Source organism: Myiozetetes cayanensis, unplaced genomic scaffold (assembly GCF_022539395.1).
Source record: "Myiozetetes cayanensis isolate MyiCay16 unplaced genomic scaffold, myiCay2020 scf6-25, whole genome shotgun sequence".
NCBI classification, from domain to species: domain Eukaryota; kingdom Metazoa; phylum Chordata; class Aves; order Passeriformes; family Tyrannidae; genus Myiozetetes; species Myiozetetes cayanensis.
Window position 1 is genome coordinate 14,388,879 of NW_026087853.1, and position 23,904 is coordinate 14,412,782.

Genomic DNA, 23,904 nt, shown 5'->3' on the forward strand with positions numbered 1-23,904 from the left:
TGGGCGGGACACCCTGCTGGATGGGCGGGGCACCCTGCTGGATGGGCGGGACGCGCCGCTGGATGGGCGGGACACCCTGCTGGATGGGCGGGACGCGCCGCTGGATGGGCGGGACACCCCGCTGGATGGGCGGGGCACGTCGCCGGATGGGCGGTGCGGGCGGTGCGTGTGGGCCTCCCGCCGCGCGGGGGCGCTCGCGGCCCGTGACCTGCCCGCGGCCTCCCGTCCGGCAGGGGGCGCCCCGCGGCGGCGGGGGGAGCGCGGCGGGCCGTGCGCGGAGGGGCGGCGGCGCGGGGCGCCGTGATTGGGCGGGCGGGTCACGTGGGGCGGGGGCTGCGGGCCGGGTCAGTAAACATGGAGTCGATCTTCCACGAGCGGGTGAGTGCGGGACGGGACGGGACGGGACGGGAAGGGGGCCGGGCCGGGCCGGACACACCGGTGTGTGACTGAGGAGCTGCCGGGCTGGGCGCCGGGTAGCCCCCCGTGCCCGCCGCCCGGCACCTTCTGGCGGCTGCGGCTCCTCCCCCCGCTCCGGGGGCACCGCGGTCCTCCCGCGCGGCGCTGCCGGTGCCCGGGGCCCGTCCCGGCCTGACGTGCCGGCTCTGCGGGTGAAGGGAATGTCGTTACTGCAGAGCGGAGTGAGTCAGGGCTGAGCCCCGCCGGCCCCTTTGACGCGGGGACCGCGCTCCTGGGGGCTGTAGAAGTGGACCTCGGGTGCGGGAAGGTGCGGGCTGCACCTGCTTGTGTTTCTTGAGAGAGAGCTCGCATGGCTGAGAAATGAGTCTGAAGGTGGGGAGGGCTGTCTCTGTGCCCTCAGACCCATCTCTTCAGCGAGCCTGGCTTGTCAGGCTGTGTCATGAGCATGGAGAGGAGAGCTGTTAAGGAAATTCTGATTCATATACTGTGCTCCTGTGCGCTGTATTTCCTGTTGTGGAGGAGAAACGTTTCTATGAACTGCTGTGATTTTTCCAGGTTCATAGATATGAACTTCTTCTGTTTAAATGCTGTTCAAATATAATTGTCTGTTTTCATATACCTTGCCAATGTCTCTTCAGCTTTATTGTGTTAATATTAACACTAGTTCTGTTACATTTTCTCATGTGTAAGGGTTGGTTTACGTAGGAAATTACAGCAAGATAGGGGTATAACTTCCTTAAAAAAAAAAATTACTGTTCTGAAGTAAATAGAAACTGAGTTCTTTCAGAAAATAGAAACTGAGTTCTTTCAGACTCCGTTTGGGTTGCAAAATTTGGCAAGTGCTGTGGTGTTAAGCAGCTGCTGTTCAGAGGATGAGTGTTAGATTTCAGCCATTATGGTCTCTGCTACAGTGACCTTGAGTTTCAGTTTAGATTTGAAAATAGTTTAAGAGAAGCATACCCTTCTCTTATCTGGCCTTGCCTATCACATAATGAAATTATAACTTTTCTTAATGACTAAGTTGTTTTCTAGTTTAATAATAAAACTCTGCTGAAATTGAAGCGACAGAGCATAATCATAGAATTAACTGGGTTGGAAGAGACCTCTGAGATCATCAAGTCCAACCCAGATTAACAATAGATTAACAGTTACAAAGTGATGGTATTTTTTAGTTGCTACAGGTTTTGGGGAAGGGGAAGTGTACAGTCCTGGGTCTACCACATGTGAAACATAACTGCTCCCTGGTTATTTACCCAGTTAAAAAGTTGCACCTGAATGCCTGTTTTAAATTGGAATACCTAATGTTTTTATCCTGTTATTCAATGGAAAATGTAACTGAATCTCTGCTTTTTTTTTAAGGAGTATTTTCCCCCCCATGAATTGATGTCAATATACTTAGAAGTGCTGCATGTACAGGCACATTTGAATCTGCACACCTTAGATGTTTCCATAAAAAGGCATAAGAAACATGGTATTTATAAAGGAAATCGAATAAAATAAGGAAGTAAGCAATGTGTCACTTTTAAGAGTGAAATGACAGTTACAGAAAGTAGGACTGAAGGACAATGCTTCAGGAGCCCCCATCTTAGATGTTTGTCCTTTCCTTGATAAGATACAAGTGACTGAAAAGACTGAAAGCAGGGCAGCAGTTTTTATCAGGAGAGGTTTCAATGAGGGGATTTCAGGTTATGGGAAGTGTAACGTTCTCTGCACAAAACAATGGCAGTTAATGTCTGTAAAAACTGTATGATCAGTGTTCTGCATTTTGCACTTAATATGTATAACATTTCCATATGAAAATTAACAATTTATTACTCTTAAGGTAAAACTGTACAAATAAGAGAAGTCTTTTTAGTGAAATTAGGATGTGAGCCTGTAGCACAACTAATTTTTAGAGGTATTTTAATATCCCTAGTGGAAAAACCTGTGATGATTGAGCAGGTTCTGCTGTTCCAGTTTATCATATGACCAGCAGTAGGGATGTGGTCCCAAGGACAGGAGCTGGTGTTCAGTCTGGAGTTTCTGGGTACAGGAAGGGTGTGAGCCAAGGAGGAGGTTTCTGGATTCCATTGAAGCCTGACTGTACAGTCAGTTTGGTTTTAATAACTCATCGCTCAATTAAGTGATGAAGCTCTTGGAAGATTCTGTAACCTGGAGTAAAGGGAACTTTTGAGGATTCTGCTTGAAGGGAGATCATGAGAGTGTTCTACATGGGATTTGTGTGAAGCTTTCATGGAAGTTTAAAGAATATTCCTCAGAGGCATACTCTTGTATTCTTAGTGTATGTGTGTCTGCATGAGGGAGGGATGTTCTGTATTTTCCATGAGGGGTTCTAGTTTTGTTTTTAATAAAAGGCATGGACATTAGAGTTCTTAATGTAAATAAAAGTGAAGACTGATTAAAACTAAAGATAAAAGCGGGATTTAAAAACTGATGCTACTTGTCTTGCACTTGGACTTTAGTTATTTGTAAAAAAAAAAAAGTGGCTTTTCCATGGGAGACTCCAATTTCATTGGTTTGTGTTGGGTTTTTGTGGGTTTGGTTTTTTTGTTTTGTTTTGTTTTTTTTTTGTTTTAACGTGGCAGTATTTTATCTGCACTTAGGAAAATAATGGAGCCTGACATACATTCATTCAGATTAGGTATTTTTTATTTTGTCCTACAAAATCATGACTGACACTTCTAATTGACTTACTTTAAATTTGTGTTGACATTCTAAAAATGTTACATTACATTTCTATTATCTGCAATGCACTGGATATGTGACCAAGTATCTAAAGCAATTTTTATTTCAATGGTTTATCAACAAGATATATTTTCACTGTTTAATATGCTGAATTTAAGAAGTTTTTTTCTTGTCCCCTCATCATTGTCATCAGGATTCTAGAACTAGTGGAATTTTTACCTGCTTTCTGTATGTAAATTTCATATAGAAAATGAGCTTTACTGCTCCTCCAGCTCCAAATCACTTCCTCAGCACTAATGTGGAGAGACATTTCAACAGCCACACCTGTCAGGGAAGAAAAGTTAAAAAAGAATGAGTGTCAGTTAACAGAAAACATGAGTTCCTGGGAAGCAGAGATCTAAACTGTTCTGTTTTCATGTGGTGGTGATTTGGAAGAGGACAGAATCCATTGGTTGCAGAGTCCCTGTGTGATTTGGTCGGGCCATTGGCAATTTTTATGGTGTTTCCAAAAAACATTTTCTACCTGAAATTTATTTCCTTTGAGGAAATAAAGTAGTGTGCCTGATTTTTTGGGTGGTTTTTTGTTTGTTTTTTTCCCTCATAAAGTTGATGGGAGGGTTGCAGTGTAATACATTCAAAGAATATATGGTATTCTAGGTGAGTGGGGAGGGCAGGAAGTTTACAGAATGAAATGGTTGAGTCATTGTACAGAGTTTATGTAAACCTGATTTTCTTGTTGTCTTTGGTATTTTTTTCTCTTCCAATATTAGCAAGAAGGCTCATTGTGTGCACAACACTGTCTGAATAATTTGCTGCAAGGGGAATACTTTAGTCCTGTAGAGTTATCCTCTATTGCACAGCAGTTGGATGAGGAAGAAAGGATGAGAATGGCAGAGGGAGGAGTATCTAGTGAAGAATACAGAACATTTTTACAGGTAAAATTATCTTCATTTGAGGTGGCTTGATATTTGCCTGAAATGTAATATTGTTTTGCACAGACCTGCTATTCTTGCTAAGCTAGACAAGGTTCATTTTCTAGTGCTGAAAGTTCTTAAATTTATAAGCTTTTTCATTCATGCATCTTAGATTTGGCATTTTCAAATGGTATTAGCACAGTAATTCTACAAAAAGCTACATTCATCTTACAAGTAGGAAGGTCAGACGTGGCAAGGAGGATCAGTGATTTGCCTTTTGTTTTTGTAAGCCAGTGTCAGATAGGAACAGAAGTTCCCATGCCTGTCTGCCCTTTAAGCACTGAGCATTTCTAATTTAAAGGTTTGAGTTTTAAATTAATATGCCTATTTAGGGGCATTGTAATCAGCCTTGCAGACAAGGACATAAAAGTTGTTGCTTTAAGGATATGCAGTTACGTTTATTTTCAAAACTCAATTATTTTTGACCTTTTATGCTTACACCGTTTTTCTTTTCTCCCTCCCAATCTCACATTGAGCAGCAGCCTTCTGTGAATATGGATGATAGTGGATTCTTCTCAATTCAAGTAAGCACAGCTCTCTTCTTACACAATTTTCTGTTTATGTAGTATATGTTCTCTCATATAATTTAAATGGCATTGAGCTTTCTCATCTAGTTGCCAGTTTATGGGAATAATGGGATGAAGTACTGGACTTCCAAATCTTCAGAGTGTTTTCCATTAAGAGCAGTGACTTGCAGTTTTTCAGTTGATGGGCCTGTAAACACATAGAGGCATGAAACTGTGAACACCTGCTGGCAATAAGCACCTGATTTCTAAGCTGCTTCTTTCGGGCACTTTAGGTGTAAACATTGGCTCCCATGGACTACAGGTGAAAAAGCAGAATTGAGATTGCTTCCTCAAATTATGGACTCCAAAGCCCTTGGCAATGATTGCAGGGTTATCATAGTGAGCTGCAGAAAGCATCTGCACTCCAGTTTTTATAACTCACTCCAGATCCTTCAGAGCTGGTTTTATTATTTTTCTTGTTTGGTTGGGTTTTTTTAAGGGCCATAGTGGAAAAGTAATCAATAATAAATACTTTAACCAGAAAAGCAACAAAAAGGGTTTTGAATGCCAGACTGGGGCTTTTGTCTAGACTAGAGCTGTAGGCGATGCTTTGCACCTTTGGCTGTCTCCCAGGCTTTCAGAGATGCTTTTCCATGTTCTAGAATCCCTCAAGAGCCTGTCTTCCTCATGGCAGGACAGGGCTGTTTTTCTGTTCGGTGAAAAACCATTTAGTTTGGCTTTCCTTGTGTTCTTGATTGTGTTGCTTCAGTGTAGAAGCTGAAAAAAATATGCTTCCCCATTCTACTTTTTTGTCCTGTCATTGCTTTTCTCACTTGCTGCACAGTTGGATTCCTGAAAGCAAGTTGAATTGTGAATTTAAAACTTCTTAGAGAATTATTTCATGTAGCCTTAAAGAGTTACTGTAAACGAGTTTGTGCTCAGTTCAGTGCCTGACTGATCCCATGACAATCCAGTAGTACAGAATTTCCAATAGTTACTGTGGAGAAAGATTGAGTTTGTATTGGGGAGGGAGGGCAGCAGATGACAACTGCTCAAATGTGTGTGGGAGGTGAAGTTACAGCTTTGTTTTTGATTTAACACATCTCAGTTAAATCCTAGTTTTGTTGCTTCCCTTAGATAAGGTATCAGTGTTACGTTTGCATGCAGATTCCTGACAGCTGCATTTTGCATAATGTGATTCCTAGGTTTCCTGGCTGTGTTTTGAAATTTAAGTTTTACAAAAACAGTTTAATTGTTTGTAGTAGCTAAGGTGGTTGTGTTGCTCAAATTTAGATTTGATGGCTTGACTCATAAAAAGTCCTATTTTTTGACAGGTTATAAGCAATGCCTTGAAAGTGTGGGGTTTAGAACTAATCCTCTTCAACAGCCCAGAGTATCAGAGACTTGGGATCGACCCTATGTAAGATTTCTTTAGCACCCTGCTTTCATTTTACTGAAAAAAATACTCTTAATTTATGGTTTAAATCTTTCTTTAAAATTACTATTTCAAACTCTGTTGCATTCTGATGTTTGTATTATACCTTGGGGTTTTGTTTAATTTTTTTGGGGGGGTACATATGAGTATCTGTCTCTGTGCCTTCATGATTTCTTAGTATTTCTGATATCACAGGTATATGGAAATTTCAGTGATGTTGACAACTTCCTAAATGTTATAAAAGCAGTATGAGTATTCTGTAATGTGGCATCAACAGTTGTATTACTGAAATTTTATTATATAAATTGAAATCAGTGGTTGCAAAGAACTTAAGCATTGTGTATTCTGATTTTATAGTATTTAATTTTATTTCTGCCTTTTGTTTTTCTTTTTACAGAAATGAAAAATCATTTATTTGTAATTATAAGGAACACTGGTTTACAGTTCGAAAGTTAGGAAAACAGGTGACATTGTCTTTTTTTATTTAAATATTGACTTCAGAATGGGTGTGGAAAAGTGGGTGCGAGTAGATCATATGTTGGCCTTTTGCAAGCTTTTGCTGCAGTTTGCTTTAATAATATCCCATATTAAAAAAAAAAAGAAAATAAATGTTTCTTTTATCACAAAAATGCCAGGCAGCTGATTATAATTGTAAGCCTGGGGAAAGACCAACAATTCCCTATTGAATCTGTCCTTTAGGGAGATGCAGCTCTGGTAGAGTCTCTGTGACATTTAAGCTAGTTTCTTTTTTTTCTTTTGTGTGAAAAATAGCAGAAAAATTGTGTGGGGGAGGAGTCCTAGACAAGGATTAGGGTCCCTATAGAATGCAAACTTATTTTAATGAACTATATTATTGACACTATAAAAATATTGTTTGTTTAAATGGAGAAGAGGTGTAAGACAAAATTCGAAGTTCAAATGAATTAATATTTATAATTGCTAGTATTTTAAGAGTATCCATTAGAATGAGGTTGGGGGAAGTAGAATCAGAACTTTGTATTGTTTTTGAAAACTTTATGAAATAATTGTATTCTAATCAGGAAACAGTTATTAAAGGTAAGGGATGGCCATACAAATATCATCTGGTATATATATAATAATTCATATCCATGTCCCTTGCAACATCAATGCAGTGTCTTATTTCATGGCCAATCATCCTTCTGGATCATACTTCATAAGCTTTTATGCAACATGAGCTGGTTTGGTGTTTGTTTTTTTCAGGTGGCTTTTTTTGTAGAAAATGTTAATGGAAAACAGCCTTTAGATTTTGTAGTTGTGGGGCAGGAGTCTCTTTGCCCATTTGGATCATTTTTGCAAGTGCTGGCTGCCTATGTTGTCATCCAGATGAAAAAAAAATAGAGAAAAATTACCTATGAGTAAGCAAGCTGAACTCTACTGTCCTGCTTTAGTTTAAAAGTATGGCTAATGCTTAGAGGCAATTTTTGTGTATTTGATATCAAAAAGGATGGCCTCTTAAAATTATAGAAATGCTCCTTATTGTATATACAACCAAATTGGGTGGAATTTTGTGAGAGAGCATTCTAACCTGAAACATCCTAAGTTGGAGGGGGGATGTGTTTTGCTTGTAACCACATGAAGACAATACTAGGTGTCTGTTATCTAAAGTGTAATGAGAAAAGGTAGATGTAATGAGAAAAGATGGATTTATTTAACCTGCTTCTCTTCTGTTACAGTTAAAGCAAAATTAGTTAACCAAAACTTTCTTCTCCATATTCCCTTTTAAAAGTTTCTGTAGTCTGTGCATCGTATTTTTTACACAACTTTTTACTCCCCAGTTCTCCTACACTGTTGGTTTTCTTGCTCTTTATTAGTGGCAGAGGGTGTTTTTGGCTAAATAAGTGATGGCATGACAGAGTGGTAGATAGTCACTTATAGTATGAGTCTGGCTGCAGGTGTACGGCTGCATATGTGGAAGTTTGGTTAGATCAATGCGTTTTTTTGTGAGAATAAAGATAGATTTCTCCTTCTACTATCTGAAATGGTGCTTCCTGGTTAAAATTAGATAATATTGAATGAGTAAGGTATTAAAAAGGTATTATATTCGGTTTCATTGCAATATATGTGGGGGTTTAAGGGTAGAATATTTTATTGCCCATGTTGAGTATATTTTCTGTCTAGAAGTTTTATTGTTTCTCTCTTGAGATATTATAAATTACTAGTTGTCTTCTTCAGGAAACTAGAAATGATCTGTGTATATCTGTATCAAGTGTCCCCTGTTGTAATACAGTGCTGTACTCGCAGCATATTAAATCTGAGTTAATTGTTCTTCATTTTTAAATTTAAAAATAATCTCAGAGAGGGGTAAGCAATAGTTTTCAGCATCACCAGCTATTAAAGGGAGAATGTTTAATGCATGTATTTAATGGAAATAATTTAACATCTATTTCCTGTATCTATTAATTTCCTAACACACAGCATTAACTTATGGTTTCTTACTTCATTAGTTTCAGCTTTAAAAGTAGGATTAAGCGGAATTTTACAATGCTGTCTGAAATAAATCAAAATACAATGGTAGAAGAATAATCTCTTTTAATCTCTTTGCCTGATACCAGTATTCAGTAATGGGAGAGAGCATGTAGTAATTCCCACACTTCAGATCTCCTGTTAGCTGAAGAGTATTTGAAGATAACCTTTAGCAGTATAGGTATTGTGCTTCAAAAGACTTTTATTTGATAATTTATGTTAATAGATTTATTTGGATATTCCATCATAAAAGATTACCACAATGTACAGAAATTAATTATTGAGTAATCTTTACGCTAATTTGTTTTCTCAACCCCTCTTTTCTTTAATTACAGTGGTTTAACTTGAACTCTCTCTTGATGGGTCCAGAACTAATATCAGACACATATCTTGCACTTTTCTTGGCTCAATTACAACAGGAAGGTAATAGAAACTTGCAGATGTTAAATAGTAACTTGCAGATGTTAAATCTCATTAATTAAAAGTAGGTAATAATAATTATTTCTTAGAACTTACATATTCATTTACTACTCTTAGTTTTATGACTGAAATAGTGAAATAACCCAAGTCTTTATAACAAAAGGTGGAGTCTTACATTGTAATAAATGGCACATCATTGTGTTCCATATACTGTGAATTTTAATGTGTTTATATCTGCACCTTAATGCCATGGACTTACGATTTCTTTTTCGCAGGTTATTCCATATTTGTAGTAAAAGGTGACCTGCCAGACTGTGAGGCTGATCAGCTGCTGCAGATGATTCGGGTACAGCAGATGCAGAGACCAAAACTAATTGGAGAAGAGGCAGCACAGTCAAGAGATCAGAGGTAAGGTAAATAGAGATTTCATTTTAATAATGTTCAGTATGATTGGTTTCCATGATTAAGGCCACATGGAGACAACCCCTTAAGTAATTAGAAGTATCTTCAGTGCAACGTTTACTGCTTTTGAACACAGTAAAAGCAAGTTAATAGACTACAAATGGTTTATTTTTTAATGGTGTATTTTTAAGTGGGTAAAAACCGCCTTAATAAGGATTGAGTTTTCCCATGTGCAAAGCATACTGCAGTGCAGATTTTTAACTTCGTGATTAAAATGCGTTAGCAAATCTTACTAAACTATGGGGAATAGTAATTAACCTTTAATTAAGACTGGCTTATGCATTCAGTCATAAGTAGAAAAGAACAAGAAACCCAAATGTGAATTTCACATCATATAAATTGTACACCATTCTCTTTTGGAATAATTTCATTCCAGTGTTGTGGTGCAGCTCAGTTCTGATGCATTTTGCTAATACAAAACATCCTTGAAAACATATAAAGTGCTACTTCTGCAATAATTTTATTAAATTTTCATTGGGAATAAATTGCATACCGATAAAAAGGCTTAAGGCTTTTCAGAGGAATTCATTATTATTTCCTCCTCTTTGTAAAGTTAAACTGGTGTTGTAAATTGATGGAATAATTGGCAGCAACATGGAAAGTGTGTACAGTTTGCATAGGATCTTTTGCTTTAATGTGGTCTTTAGAGCTTCCTGAGAAGGAGACCACATACACTATTTTCTGCTGGTGTAACTGTTTAAACAGCAGGAGGTTTGAGTAACATATATTAAGGCTTTTTTGTGGGATTATAATTTCTGAAGATTTTCCTATTTAACAGCTTCTTAACACATGCATGGCTTTAGAGTTGCAGTGTGCTGCAAATGGGTGTTTAAGGTTGCTTTATAGCTACTTGCAGCCCTTTTGTGCTTTCTCATGTAGAAAGGAAAATACTTGTCTGTGTAACAGACTTCACAATTGAAATGTTTTTTCTAAAGTTAAAACCTCCTAGAGTTAAATCAGCAGAAGATAGTTAATTTAAACCTCACTCTAAATTCTAATATAACTTCTGTATTTTGCCATAAATGTGTGAATTTTACAGGCTACCCAGAAGTGATGTGGACCAAGCAATAGAAGTTAACCATCCTTTTGATGGAACAGGCATGTTAGATGAAGATGAAGAGAATTTTCAGAGAGCCCTGGCTCTAAGTAGGCAGGAAATTGATATGGAGGATGAAGAAGCTGATCTTCGCAGAGCCATTCAGCTCAGCATGCAAGGTGCAGTGTCCATCTGAATTTTTCTTCTCGTGTTCGTGTTGCTTATGCTTTAGGCAGCTACTTTGTCAGGCACTTTCCAGCATGCATCAAGCTCTCTGGAAAGATTGGTTTTGAGGCATGGAAGGATGATCCAGAATTTCCTGTAGCTATCTTTGTTCTGCTTTTTGAAAAGTTGTAACTTTCATTTTGGCATTGATCATTAGGAAGGAAGAACAAATGGGCTAAGGGTAGCAGGAGGGAAGGGAAGCAGTCCAAAGGTTAGGTGGAGAGATAGTATCAAGGGAAGTTAGTCTAGGTGCTTATTTCTCCAACAAGTTTCTTTCTTCTTTCCTCTCAAATTTGAAGACATTTTCTTAAGCTGTATGTCATTTACTAAGTTCATTTTACTGTAATGAGTAGGATATGGCATGTTCTGGTTTTAGGTAGTCGTCGAAGTGAGCTCTCAGGCTCATTACCACCGCATGTTCCTCAGTCGTCTCACAGCAGTCAGACAGAATCCCTTTCTTCAGAAGAACTGCGACGGAGAAGACAAGCGTATTTTGAAAAGTAAAGTAGTTGATAGAAAACTGCATGTGGAAGTACCTGTCGTATTTTTCAGTGTTTTTGGGGTGTGGATGGATTTCTTATTGAGGTCCAGCTTGACTTTTCTCTTTTAACATGATTTCTTAACAGTACCTGAATTTCACTATTCTCAGGTGGTTCCTATGAAGAAACCTGTAAATAAGAGAGGATTTGTTACTAATGCAAGAGCAGTCTTGTGAAGAAAGAAAACATACATGCTATAGAAGTATTTTAAATGAAATCCTATATATCTCTGTAATTATCTTCCTGACAAAAAGTACTACTTCTTTAAGACTTTGCTTCTGGTAGTGATGCTTCTCATGTGCATCACGTGAAAGCATTGTAGATATTTTATGTTGCTATTCTGGTGTACTTCCTTAATACATAGTTGTGTTATTGTTGTAGCTTTTCCTTATCTCTGACTTCTAGTGATGGAGGAAATAAAGACCAGGGAGAAATACTATGGATGGGAGGAGTTAGACTTTGCATGGTAGAATAAGAATGCAGAACTTCCAAATGGTGGGAAAATAATAATGTGGCTTGGACTATAGTACTGGGAAAACAGGTGTCTGAAGGTTAACAGGGTGAAATGATGGAAGAGATTTTAAGTACAGAGATTTTATTGTACCAAACACCTTCTACCTCTGATTCTTGGCCTTCCTTACAATGAAATGAACTTGATTCAGGTCTCATACTGGTGTTAATTTTAGTCTCTTACGAATTTATGACGCTTTCAGACAGCAACAACAGGTACAGCAGCAAGATCAGATGCCAAACCTACGTGATAAGGCAACTCTTAGCTCAAGCACTCGAGAAGCTGACCCAGGTATTGTTTTTTAGAGTTATATCGAACACTGAAATATTTGTCTTTTTCATCTTTGTGTTGTGTTGTTTCCTAACCTTCCTTGTCTGCTGACTTCCTCACTCCATTCAGACTGTCACAGCCATTACTTTTTTGGCAGTGAAGGAAAGGATCACTTTTCTGAAAAGCCTGTTCCTCTTTGAATCTCAATATCTTGTTTCAAAGTGAAGAGCATTGCTATTAGATCAATTGAGTTCTGGCTTTGCTTTTTGTTGCTTTGTTTGTCTTCAGCATTACAAATTGGAATCTTTGGCAGGATTTGTGCCAATTATTTGTTTCCTAAATTACTTTCAAAGTTGTATGGCCACTTGGGTTAATATCTGACAAAATTACTGGAACCAGTTTTCAGTAGAACTTAATATAGACCTTATCAGTATTAGGTATTGGTGATCCAAAACTGATGTGTATTATGTGTTACAAACTGACAGTAGGTAGTGGAAAACAAAGTTCAAAATGTTCAATAATTTTAAAAACAAAACCAATTTTGTGGGTGGGGTGGGAAAAGGTGGGTATGGACAAAAGGAAAAATAAAAGTATTTTAACTACAGTTAAGAACTAGCTCTGTGAATTTATTACAGCTTATATCCACTTATTGTCTTTAGGAGGTGATATGAGTGAAGAAGACATGCTTCAAGCAGCCATGAATATGTCTCTGGAATCTGTTAGAAACCACTTGAATTCAGAAGAGGAGAAATGACATAATTTTTTTCCCCTCTTATTGTCAAAACGCTAAGTCTCCATTAAAATTCTACTGTGTGAATGTTGCACAAGCAGGGTTCATTTCAGAGTTCTGTAAGCAGGAATGAAAGGGGGGCTGCTGGAGGTCAGAGTTTAGAGGGAATCTGCAGATATGAAAAAGATCACACTAATTTAGAAAACTGTAGCACTCTTTCTACAAATCATCTGCTCAAAAGAGTAGTAGTGTTAAAATCCCTGAACTGTTCACATGAACAAAGTCATGTGAATGAAGCATCTGTAACTTACATATAAAAAGGAAGTTTAAATTGTTTTGAAGAATTCTGTAGAAGATATAAGTGGTGCCAAAATCAGCATCAACTGATTTCCTTCAGTACTAATGGAAAAAGAGATACAAGTAATAAGTTGTGCTCATAAATTATTATGTTCCTTTTAATAAATCACTCTAAAATGGGGAAATAATTAAACTCTATTAAATTTCTTTTGTGAGCCCTGAGACTGGCCCAGTTGATTAGAGCAGGGTGCTAATAATGCCAAGATGGTGGGTTCGATCCCTGTAAGGGCCATTCACTTTAGGAGGTGGATTTGAAGATCCTTGTGGGTCCCTTCCAACTCAGAATATTCTGTGATTCTGAATGACTTAAAATCAACTTTTTGATCCTGCTGTCCACTTTTGAAATTACCCATTCTGCAGGAGAAACAAGAATCCATAAATTTCATACTTACAATTCAAGATAAAATCTTTAGTGGATCGTTGATTATAATGTCACTCCTGAATCTTTCAGTGATTTCTGACTTTCTAGCACTTTCTGGTTTTACTTTTAATTCCAACTGTAAAATTATAGATCCGAGTTTAACATTTTGGGTTTTGGCAGGTAATTTGCCTTATTTGGTTTGGTGAAGTTTTCAAAAAAATTTTGTTTGTTATGTTCTTTCTCATTAAGCCACTGTCTTTACTACAAAAGTAGCATATAATCAATTGGGTTGGACAGGTTTTCTACCTCTTCCAGAGTCTTTTTTTTTCCCCTCTTCAAGCTCAAACCTTCATTCTGGCCTTTCAGTATGAAAGACCTGTAACTGAATCTAGGAGAAAGGAGGAGGGGATTTAGGTGCCATAAAGTCAGTGCCACACACAAGGTGCATTCCTGCAGTCTGAAATGACCCCTGTGCAAGTAGCTCTTTTAAGAATGAATATTTATGCCTGTGTGGATGTTCTTTCTGAAATGCTTTTTATGAGTGTCTGTCAGAATGTTGCAGTTTTTTCAGGAATGGCCTTTATTCACGCACCTTACAAATTTTTATCATGCTGTTTCTGATCCTGAGAAAAATTGGGGAGCAAAGTATGTGAGATAGCTTATGCTATTGGTTGTAAGACATTTGTTTTGATATCCAGGATGAATGTGTAACAGGGTGACCAAACCTGGCTTGGAACTTCAGTGCAACAAAAGAAATATGTTTCATTTTCCTAAATGGTGCTTGAAATACAAATTTTGTTTACATATAAATTATATGGGAATATGCTGTAGATAGAGTATATGAGCTGTAGTCCAGTTAAAGCATTAACAGTTAGTACAGGCATTCTAAGAATCTTTCAAAGATAACCCCAAATTTCTTTATCAACATATTCTTAAGTTACACCATTGCAGAAAAGTAACATTTAATTAAAATTAGTATGAAATGAGTAGTAGCTAGATGGGAATATACATTCAGCATCAAGTAGTACTGTACATGAAAGGGCTCTTACCTCTCAGTAAAGATTTGTTTACAGCAATGGTTTCCTGATAGCTTAGGATATTATTATATTATACATAATTGGGCTAAATTCTCTTTTCTTTACGTATGTGCTGAATTTTCACCAATGTCACCAGGTATGTGTAAGACAATATGGATTTTGACATGAGACTTTTTAAAAACTGGTTTTTGTCTTTTTTAAATAATTCTGTCATGCACATTATAATTATTTGTAATGTCTCAAATTAATATAGTTAAACAATGGCTTTAAAAGTCCATGTATGCATATGCCATTTTGAAATGCTGTATTTTTCAGGATGTACTTTTCTGCTTTCACTTTAAAATTTCTATTAAACTGAAAGCAGGAAAGGTATCTCTAAAGCACTGAATTATTTCTTTGCTCATCTGTAAATTAATCGCAGCTTTAATTTCCCTTTTTTTGTTGTGCCACAAACTGATTCTGAAATAAGACTAATTTTTATAAATACGTATAGACTGGCAATCTGCTGCCAATACTTGGACCTTGGACCTTTTATCCTCTATTATCTGAATATAATAAAAATGTAATATTTCTATAACTCTAGCAGCCCTGTATAAAAAAAAAAATCAAAGCCCCTTGAATGGCATTAACTGTAACCCAGGCCAAATACATGTTTTTATAATCACTGAAACATGGAGGTTTGCCTTTGAACTTTAATGTCACGCTGTAAGTCACTTCATCACCCATGTCTCTTAATCTGGGAGGAATATAAAGTAACAGTGCCTGAAAAGTGCAACTGAGAGAGTCGTTACAGGGCTAATGACATTCTGTCCTGTGTCATTCCACTGTCATTCCACAAATACCAGTTCGATTTTCAGAGGAATGTCAAGTGTAATGATAAAGGCGTATCTGTCTAGACAAGCAGTTGAGAGAGCAATTTAAGCTCATCTGTTAATTCTGAGTCCTGTCGCCAGAAAAGACCTGCAAGAGACCAACCATTAACCCAAGCACTGCCAAGTCCACCACTAAACTTAATGTCCCTAAGCACCACATCCACACCTCTTCTGAAAACCCCAGGAATGGGGACTGAACCATTTAACTTGTGCAGCCTCTTCCAATGCTGCACAACCCTTTCCATGAAGGAATATTTCCTGACACCCAACCTTAACCTCCACTGGTGCAACTTGAGGCTATTTCTTCTCATCTTGTCACTTGTTACCTGGGAGATAAGACTTGACACCCATCTCACTACAGCCTCCTTTCAGGAGTTGTAGAGAGTGGCAAGATCTCCTCTGTGCCTCTCCATTGCATCCAAGGAAAAGAATAATACTAATTGCTGACAGTATATATTTTATAACTCAGGCCTCGAGTTCACCTGCCAAGAAGCGGTCAATAAAACAGTGATGTCATTTTTTGGTGTGCATTCTTTCAGTGATAAACAGTTCTCAGTGTGGCTTAACTATGCTTATGTTTACTAATTTAGGGCTTACTCCCAGTGTTATCTACTCTGTCATGCTGAAGGGTTGGGGTTTTTTTCCCACATGATACCTTTAGGCCAAAGTCCATTGTGAGGGAGCAGACAGATTATTTTTTAATTATGATACAATATTTGAGGGAATTTCAGACTTCATTCATCCAACAGCATTTTACTGTTTTGCAGTGAAGGGTCCATGTGTCATAATTTATGGTTTGCTGACACTGGAAATCAAAGGAGCAGGGGGAATGAGTGATGCTTATATTAAATATGTTCCAGAATTAGTTCTGTAAGTGTAATGCTGTAAACTGCTTTGGTGGTCTTATGAGGGCAGGAGGAAAAAGAGTTGTAATGCAGTCATGCTTGCATGCAGTTCTTGTCAGGCACAGCATATATAAATATGAGCTGTTTAAATGCTTACATTTTTCTAGACTTGAAACTAATCTGATATCTGACTTGCTTACTCCAACATTTGGGCTCCAGGTGCCCTTCAAAGAACTTCAGCAAGTTTAATTTTCAGCCAAGGTACTCTTCTACGTTTCATACTTTATTACTTTGCAGACTGCTTAAAAGTAACCAATACAAATTTAAATCTATGATGTGTTTTAATGTTGGACTATTGCTTCTTTTACAGACTTATAAAATAGTGGGGGGCTAAAATGGCAGGTGTCAAATAAACAATTCTGTTTCTGTATCTCAGACAGATTCTATCATTTGCAAGCTGCTTTGTTTTATTACAAAACTGATAGGCTTTTTAAAATGAACAAGAACATGTCACAGTTTTAAAATGCCTGTGAAATTTTCTAAAATTAATTACTCTTTCAAATAATGATGAAAACATACAAATGGTGTGCTTTGTACTGAAAAACTCAGTAGAGGGGGATGGGATCAGAGAACTCTAGAACTCAGACTTACAAAGAAATACTATTGTGCAATTCATGTTACCAGCATGTCACTTTTAAAGGAATCAAAGAAAGAATCCAAGGAAAAGAAAAATTGATGTGGAAACTTTCTTCAAGGGCTTAGACAGAAAATTGTGTTGTGCACTTAGTAAGCCATTACTGTCTTGCATAAAAAAAATTTAATTCCTGGTAAATCTTGATAGTTACTTAAAAATCATTACCCCCGAAAAAAGGAAACAAAGTCTAACCAGTAATACATATATACCTCTTCCCTCTCCACACAGAGTCAGTTGTTCAAGTGAGAATAATACTCAATCCATTCAAAGTTGCTAGATCCAAATATTTAGTTCTTCAATTTCAAAGTAGTAGTAGCTTTGTGTTGTATCCAGGTTTTCATCTTAATTTCATCTTTATTGCTGTTTTGCAATAAACCTTTTTAACTTGTATACACACATTTTGCCTTATTTGCATTTCAGACGTGGAGTAAATACTACATGTTGTAATATTTAACTTGCCATAGTCATCTCCTTCCCCAATCACTGTTCTTCAGAAAATTAGTATGTGTGACTTTTCAACTGCTTTTACCAAATCAAAATACTTTCACTTTATTTTTTTGTTAAGAATAGCAAATAATTGTAACTGTACATTGCTTTTAATCCCCCCCTGCCCCCATCCTCAGTATAGCCACTGTGGGAATTCAGGAAGGGACTTTTATAAAAGAGAAAAGGATGTAATATTTAAATGCCACTGCACAAAAAAAAAAAAAAAAAAAAAAAGAGAAAAACCTTGATACTGTCTTTAAACCATGAAAGCATTGATAAAATTTTATTTTTTGCTACATGAAATCCCCTGTGTACAAACCAGAGTAGAGGATTTTGTAAGGGATTTTTTTTTTCATCTCTTGTCTAATAGCTGTGTATTTTAGAAATCTTATTTCAGTAATAGATTTTTTTTTTTTTTCTTGGTCAAGACTCTGTTTTCAGTATCATGTCCTTGGCTCTGGATTCCTGTATAATTTTTGTCTATTTTGTGTATATAAAGCATAGAATACTGAAAAGATTAAAAAGGGAAAGTGGAAATGCTTTGTCATTGTTTTGACTGGAAAATGGCAGCACTGTTCGATATTTTGAAAATGCTCTCCAAATAGGCATGAATATATATGGTTGTATTTGATATCACTTTTTTAAATAAATATGATTATAGCTTCTACTGTTTCTCACTTGACCCGTGTATTTGCGTATTTGCTTTCCCTTATATGTGGGTTGGGCACAGGATCATCAAACATTGCAATTTCATCTCGGGTATCAGGGGGCTTTGCACCAGATGTGTGTATGCACATCAGCAGTGGGGTCATTTTCTGTTGCTCATAACTGACATTTCATCATCTCTGATGTCTTTGCATCTGTTGATACTCTCAAATTTACGTAAAGACAGTCCTGTTAGGGAAGAAAGTTGGTGCCCATTGTATTTATGTTATATCTTTAAAAATTATATGCTTTCTGATTTTTAAGTAAGCTACTGTTTCCTGGTTTGATGCCAGAATACACATTCTTTTTGTGGCACAATGCACTGTTTTTGTAGCTTAGTCAATCCACAGAGTATGCTGAATTGTTTCTGTGTACCCTTATCAACAGTGGATGAAGTCAGTCAGCTAAAAAATTAGCTGTGATGCTAAATAGTCCGTTTCTAATTTTTCAAGAGCAGTAATTAAAAAGAGTGGGACAAAAAGCCCTCTGTGCTACTTTGTTGTCTACTTGTCTTACTTGGCACTTAACTGTACAGTTAATCACAGTAGAAGACATTTTTATCATCCCTAAGTATTTCAAAAGTCTGGAGGACGTCTGTAACCTTAGCTGAAAAATATTAACAGTTTCCCATAAAAATTAATTAGCCAACCACTATTGGAAAAGGCGACACATCTTTACTGTCCTGTGGACCCATATGGATTTTGTTGAACCAATGATATGGGGTCTTTTGAGCATTGTAAACTTTTCATCTTCGTTAAACCCAGTGTTGTAAATTAATAAAACTGATAAACTGATAAATTAATAAAACTGATAATGATGTTTACATTTCATGCTATATCACAGCACTGAGCCAGCTGCCCTGGATTTTATTCCCAGTATGGGCGGTTTTTTATATCACTATTGTTCCGACTGATTTAATACTGCATTTTTTGTATCAGTCCAATACTCCTTGTAGTCCCAAGTCATTTTAAATACCTCATTCCATCAAAACCAAACAGAACTTCGTAATGGACCGGTGTTGGGGTTGTGGCTGGAAATCCAACCAAGTATCCATTCCATTTACACCCGAAGCAGCGGGGGCTTCAGGAACGTTCCGACACCAATTGCCTCTGTTCGCGCAGCACTCGGACACTGCTGTGTTGCTGGCGCAGGGCCCGGCTCCGTCCCGCGGGGCGGGTTCGCGTTAATCACACGGGCTGTCCCTGATCCCTCAATCTCACGGGCTGTCACCGATCCCTCAATCTCACGGGCTGTCCCTGATCCCTCAATCTCACGGGCTGTCACCGATCCCTCAATCTCACGGGCTGTCCCTGATCCCTCAATCTCACGGGCTGTCCCTGATCCCTCAGTCTCACGGGCTGTCCCTGATCCCTCAATCTCACGGGCTGTCACCGATCCCTCAATCTCACGGGCTGTCACCGATCCCTCAATCTCACGGGCTGTCACCAACACCGTCAATCTCACGGGCTGTCCTGATCTCGATCTCCGGGCTGTCACATCCCTCAATCTCACGGCTGTCCCTGATCCCGTCAATCTCACGGGCTGTCCCTGATCCTCAATCTCACGGCTGTCCCTGATCCCGTCAATCTCACGGGCTGTCCCTGATCCCGTCAATCACACGGGCTGTCCCCGATCCCGTCAATCACGGGCTGTCCTGATCCTCAATCTCACGGGCTGTCACCGATCCCTCAATCTCACGGGCTGTCCCTGATCCCTCAATCTCACGGGCTGTCACCGATCCCTCAATCTCACGGGCTGTCCCTGATCCTCAATCACACGGGCGTCACCGATCCGTCAATTCACGGCTGTCCTGATCCGTCAATCTCACGGGCTGTCCCTGATCCCTCAATCTCACGGGCTGTCCCTGATCCCGTCAATCTCACGGGCTGTCCCTGATCCCGTCAATCACACGGGCTGTCACCGATCCCGTCAATCTCACGGGCTGTCCCTGATCCCTCAATCTCACGGGCTGTCCCTGATCCCTCAATCTCACGGGCTGTCCCTGATCCCGTCAATCTCACAGGCTGTCCCTGATCCTCAATCTCACGGGCTGTTCTGATCCTCAATCTCACAGGCTGTCCCTGATCCTCAATCTCACGGGCTGTCCCTGATCCCGTCAATCTCACAGGCTGTCCCTGATCCCTCAATCTCACGGGCTGTCCTGACCCTCAATCTCACGGCTGTTCCTGATCCCTCAATCTCACGGGCTGTCCCTGATCCCTCAATCTCACGGGCTGTCCCTGATCCCTCAATCTCACGGGCTGTCCCTGATCCCTCAATCTCACGGGCTGTCCCTGATCCCTCAATCTCACGGGCTGTCCCTGATCCCTCAATCTCACGGGCTGTCCCTGATCCCTCAATCTCACGGGCTGTCCCTGATCCCGTCAATCACCACGGGCCGCCGTGCCCCTGCCCCTCCCGCTGCTCCGCCACTGTCCCGGCATCCTCCGCTGCCGCCTCACGCCATATCCGCCGCCGGGGGGGGCGCTCTAGCCCGAGCTGCCGCTCTCGATGGTGTTCGGGAGGAGTGTCATGGCGGCCGTTGAGGTGGCAGCGGCCGGAGCCGCCGGGAGGAGCCGCTGAGCCGCGACGGGACGGGCCGAGCCGAGCCGAGCCGAGCCGAGCCAAGCCGGGCAGGGCCGAGCTAAAAGGAGACGAGCCGAGCCGAGCCGGGAGGAGCTGCGGAGCCGGGAGGAGCCGGGAGGATGCGCGCGGCGCCGGCGGAGTCTCCGGTGCCGGTGTGCTGAGCCCGCAGCAGGAGCCGCGACCCTCCCCAGCCAGGAGAAGCGAGGCGGAGGCGACCCCTCGGGAAGCGGCCGCGGGGCCCGGCCGGCGTGGCCGCCCGAGGCCCGGAGCGCCCGGAGCCGCGATGGCGTCGTGGCTGGGCGGGTTGGGCTCGGGGCTGGGCCAGTCCCTGGGGCAGGTGGGCGACAGCCTGTCCTCGCTCACCGGGCACATCTCCAGCTTCACCAAGGACATCCTGCTGGAGGGCGCCGAGGAAGTGGGCGGTAAGGGGGCTCGGAGCCGCGGGGCGGGCCTGGGTGCGCTGGGGAGCCTTCTGTCCGGCTGCCGGGCTCCCTTGGGACCCTCCGGCCGCGGGGAGCGGGTCCCGGCTGGGCGCCTTTCGGGAGGGCTGCCGGCACCGCTGCTTTTGTTTTTGTTTTTATTCTGCCCCTGCGACCTCAGGATCTGGAGAATAAACAAACACAGTCCCAGGCTGTAATAGCAGAAGTGAACCTGTTCTAGGCTTGTTATTCGGAAGTTTCTAATTGCGTGAAGGGTTGTGTTGATCCGTAATGAAAGCACACAGATAACACTCTTCTTCCATTCTGCTTCCTTAGTTTATCTAACACCCACCCCCCAGCTGATTAGCTACTTTTTTACTGGTTTCGTGAATCTACTGCCGAGTTGTAGCAGTACAGAGGTTGTTTTGCCACTGGTGTGATCTAAGTGTGACGTGTCACACAGGCAAAGGTCCAGTGTTTCTGATGGTTTTGTTTATATTTCAGTTGGGCCCAGACAAACCTGTCAGGTTCTACAACTCTCCTACAGCCAAGTAGAAGAACGTGGCCCTTGTTTTATAGGGATTAGAGACTAGGACGATTTATGTTTAAAGCAAAGTTAGAACAAAAAGGCCAAGACATCAGTGTAAGATATTCAATAAAACAACAGTAAATCTAGCCCAGAATATAGTATTTCCTTTGTATTGTTAATAGTGAGTTTTGTTACAAATTTTTAATAAGACTTTTTTTCTCTTAAACAGTTCTATAACGCAATAAATATTAATAGGTTAATACCCCTAGTATTGTTTACCATCTTCTGACTATAAATTATTTTAAAAATTAGCTTTCTCAAAACGGTGTTGAGAATAGCAACCACAAAGAACAGCTAAGACTTCTTAATAGCTATGTGTGATTCTTAATGTGCGATTAAGCAATTCCGCTTCGTTTGCAGCATTATGAAAGTATATTGTGAAAGAGTATATTGTATAAATCCTGTTGGCAAGCTGATACTACTTGTCTCATATAGATTTTTTTTTTTTTTTTTTGGTAACACAGGTAAAATGTTCAGAAGAGAGAAATTTATTCTCATAAGTGTGAAATTACTTTTTTTTTTTTTTTTTTCACTTTTCTGAAAGACTTGCTTAGAATTGTTTTAAATTTCAAAATCCGTTTTAGTTTAGTTTGGAGACTGATACTCCTGAGCTATGCAGTCACCTGGTGTGTTTGGGGTTTTTTTATACAAGATAAATCGTGATTTCATTTCACATATTTGTGCATGAATTTGTGCACGAGAGATGTACTGATGCTCAGTTGTTACTTCCAGATGTACTTCACTGTTAGATACTGCTGTGAACAACTTTGATGTGCTAAAAATTTCAGAGCAATAGATTTGTATGGGTTACGAGACTTGAGGGTGTAAAAAATCTGGTGGTATCCAAGTACTCATCTGTAGAAACCTTAAAGTACTTTGTGGCCTAAAGAACACTTTTCAAATAGTTCCTTACTTTCCTTTTTTAAATTTCCTAATTTTTAAATGCTCCCTAATTTTTAGTATTATTCCTTACATTCAATGCTTTGACTATCATGAGAACTGAAGATGTTGTTTGTGGACTATAGACTTTAACATCTTTGTTTCACAGTTTTCATGGGTGGATTGTTGCCTCTGCAATGGTTGAGCTGCATCAGTTTTAAATAGCACATAGGAAATGATGAAGTGCAGTATTTACCTGGAAATTATGTTTATTTCAAAATTTGAAAAATTGTCGGGATTGCTTTATAGTCAATTCAGGATGATTTTCTCATTAATTGAATGAAATGTGGTATTTCTGCCCATTAAAAGTGGGACATGGGATCAGTAAACATAACCAGTTTGAAAAAGGTTGATCATTAAAGGAAACGTATCCAGGGATGTGCTTTTTGTGTGGGATAAACTGGGATGGTAGATGTGTTACCTTTGTAAATGAAAGTGAGTCTTATGGGGTTGTTGTTTTGTTATGTGGGTTTTGTTGGGTTTGGGTGATTTGCTGGGGTTTTTTTCTGAAAGTTTAGTCACTGCTGTGTGCATTTAATGGAACTAATTCTTGTTTCGAAACTTCACATGAGATTACAGAGGAACATACAACTATCATGAGAGGTACAAAGTCCTAAATGAGAAACAGATTCAGGATCACAAAATAGTCAAGTGAAACGTTTTTATTTCCCTTATTTTAAAGCTGAAATCTTTACTAATGTGTTCGGGTTTTGATTTGACTTAAAGCCTAGATACAAGTTAACTAAATTTGGTTCAGAAAGACTGTCTGAAAAACAATACTGTCAGTGTTCTAATGAAAACACTTTCTGATATTTACCTAGGAATGAACATTAAAGCAGATATGTAACATTAAAGTAAGATATGTATTAATAACTGTTCATAACTGCTGTCTACTTGACAGATTAGAAGGATTTTAATAAAAATGAAAATTTTCACTTTTTTTCAGATGCAGCAACGGAACTCCACGTGTCCAATTCTAGACTCAGAGAAATAGAAAGTATTAATGCAGCACAAAAGTTTGAAGTAAGACATTGTGGAACACTATTGTAATTATAAGCAATACAAAACATTTGTTTCGTATAAAGGTGAAATATTGCACTGAAGTTGCTTGTCCCTGGGTAAATCTAGAAACAAGGGTGACAGTGGTATTGGAATGTGACTTTTTGTGACAAACTGCCATCACAGTCAGGGAGACACATTGGTTTATTGGAGTATGCATGTGTGGTGCAAGTTTTCACCTTTTGCTGCATCCCTGACTGTTCCTGCCTGTCACGTGGACTTGGACTGCAGCAATACACTTGGCCCTGAAAAGCTTGAAAA

The 23,904-nt window shown here is 39.6% G+C and overlaps 2 protein-coding genes across 2 annotated transcripts in view; both read left to right on the forward strand.

Moving 5' to 3' along the window:
* Positions 1-327: 327 nt before the first annotated feature.
* Positions 328-18,028, forward strand: ATXN3 (ataxin 3). The gene is made up of 11 exons (XM_050335731.1): positions 328-378; positions 3,873-4,037; positions 4,556-4,600; positions 5,917-6,002; positions 6,415-6,481; positions 8,837-8,924; positions 9,197-9,329; positions 10,423-10,598; positions 11,021-11,144; positions 11,897-11,985; positions 12,624-18,028. Exons 1-11 carry the CDS (start codon positions 355-357, stop codon positions 12,716-12,718), a joined length of 1,092 nt encoding a protein of 363 aa, XP_050191688.1. The 5' UTR covers positions 328-354; the 3' UTR covers positions 12,719-18,028.
* Positions 18,029-20,596: 2,568 nt separating this feature from the next.
* Positions 20,597-23,904, forward strand: part of TRIP11 (thyroid hormone receptor interactor 11) — a 30,149-nt gene continuing 26,841 nt past the window's right edge. The window contains exons 1-2 of the mRNA XM_050337036.1: positions 20,597-21,059; positions 23,531-23,607. Of these exons, the coding sequence (XP_050192993.1) occupies positions 20,921-21,059; positions 23,531-23,607 (216 nt within the window). The 5' untranslated portion in view covers positions 20,597-20,920. The remainder of the gene's footprint in view (positions 21,060-23,530; positions 23,608-23,904) is intronic.

Bases quoted from the DNA above. Each gene is read 5' to 3' on its own strand.
- ATXN3 (XM_050335731.1), top strand. From the start codon at position 355: ATGGAGTCGATCTTCCACGAGCGG. The intron at 4,038-4,555 runs GTAAAATTATCT...CACATTGAGCAG, and splicing joins AATACAGAACATTTTTACAG to CAGCCTTCTGTGAATATGGA. The intron at 6,003-6,414 runs GTAAGATTTCTT...TTCTTTTTACAG, and splicing joins AGACTTGGGATCGACCCTAT to AAATGAAAAATCATTTATTT.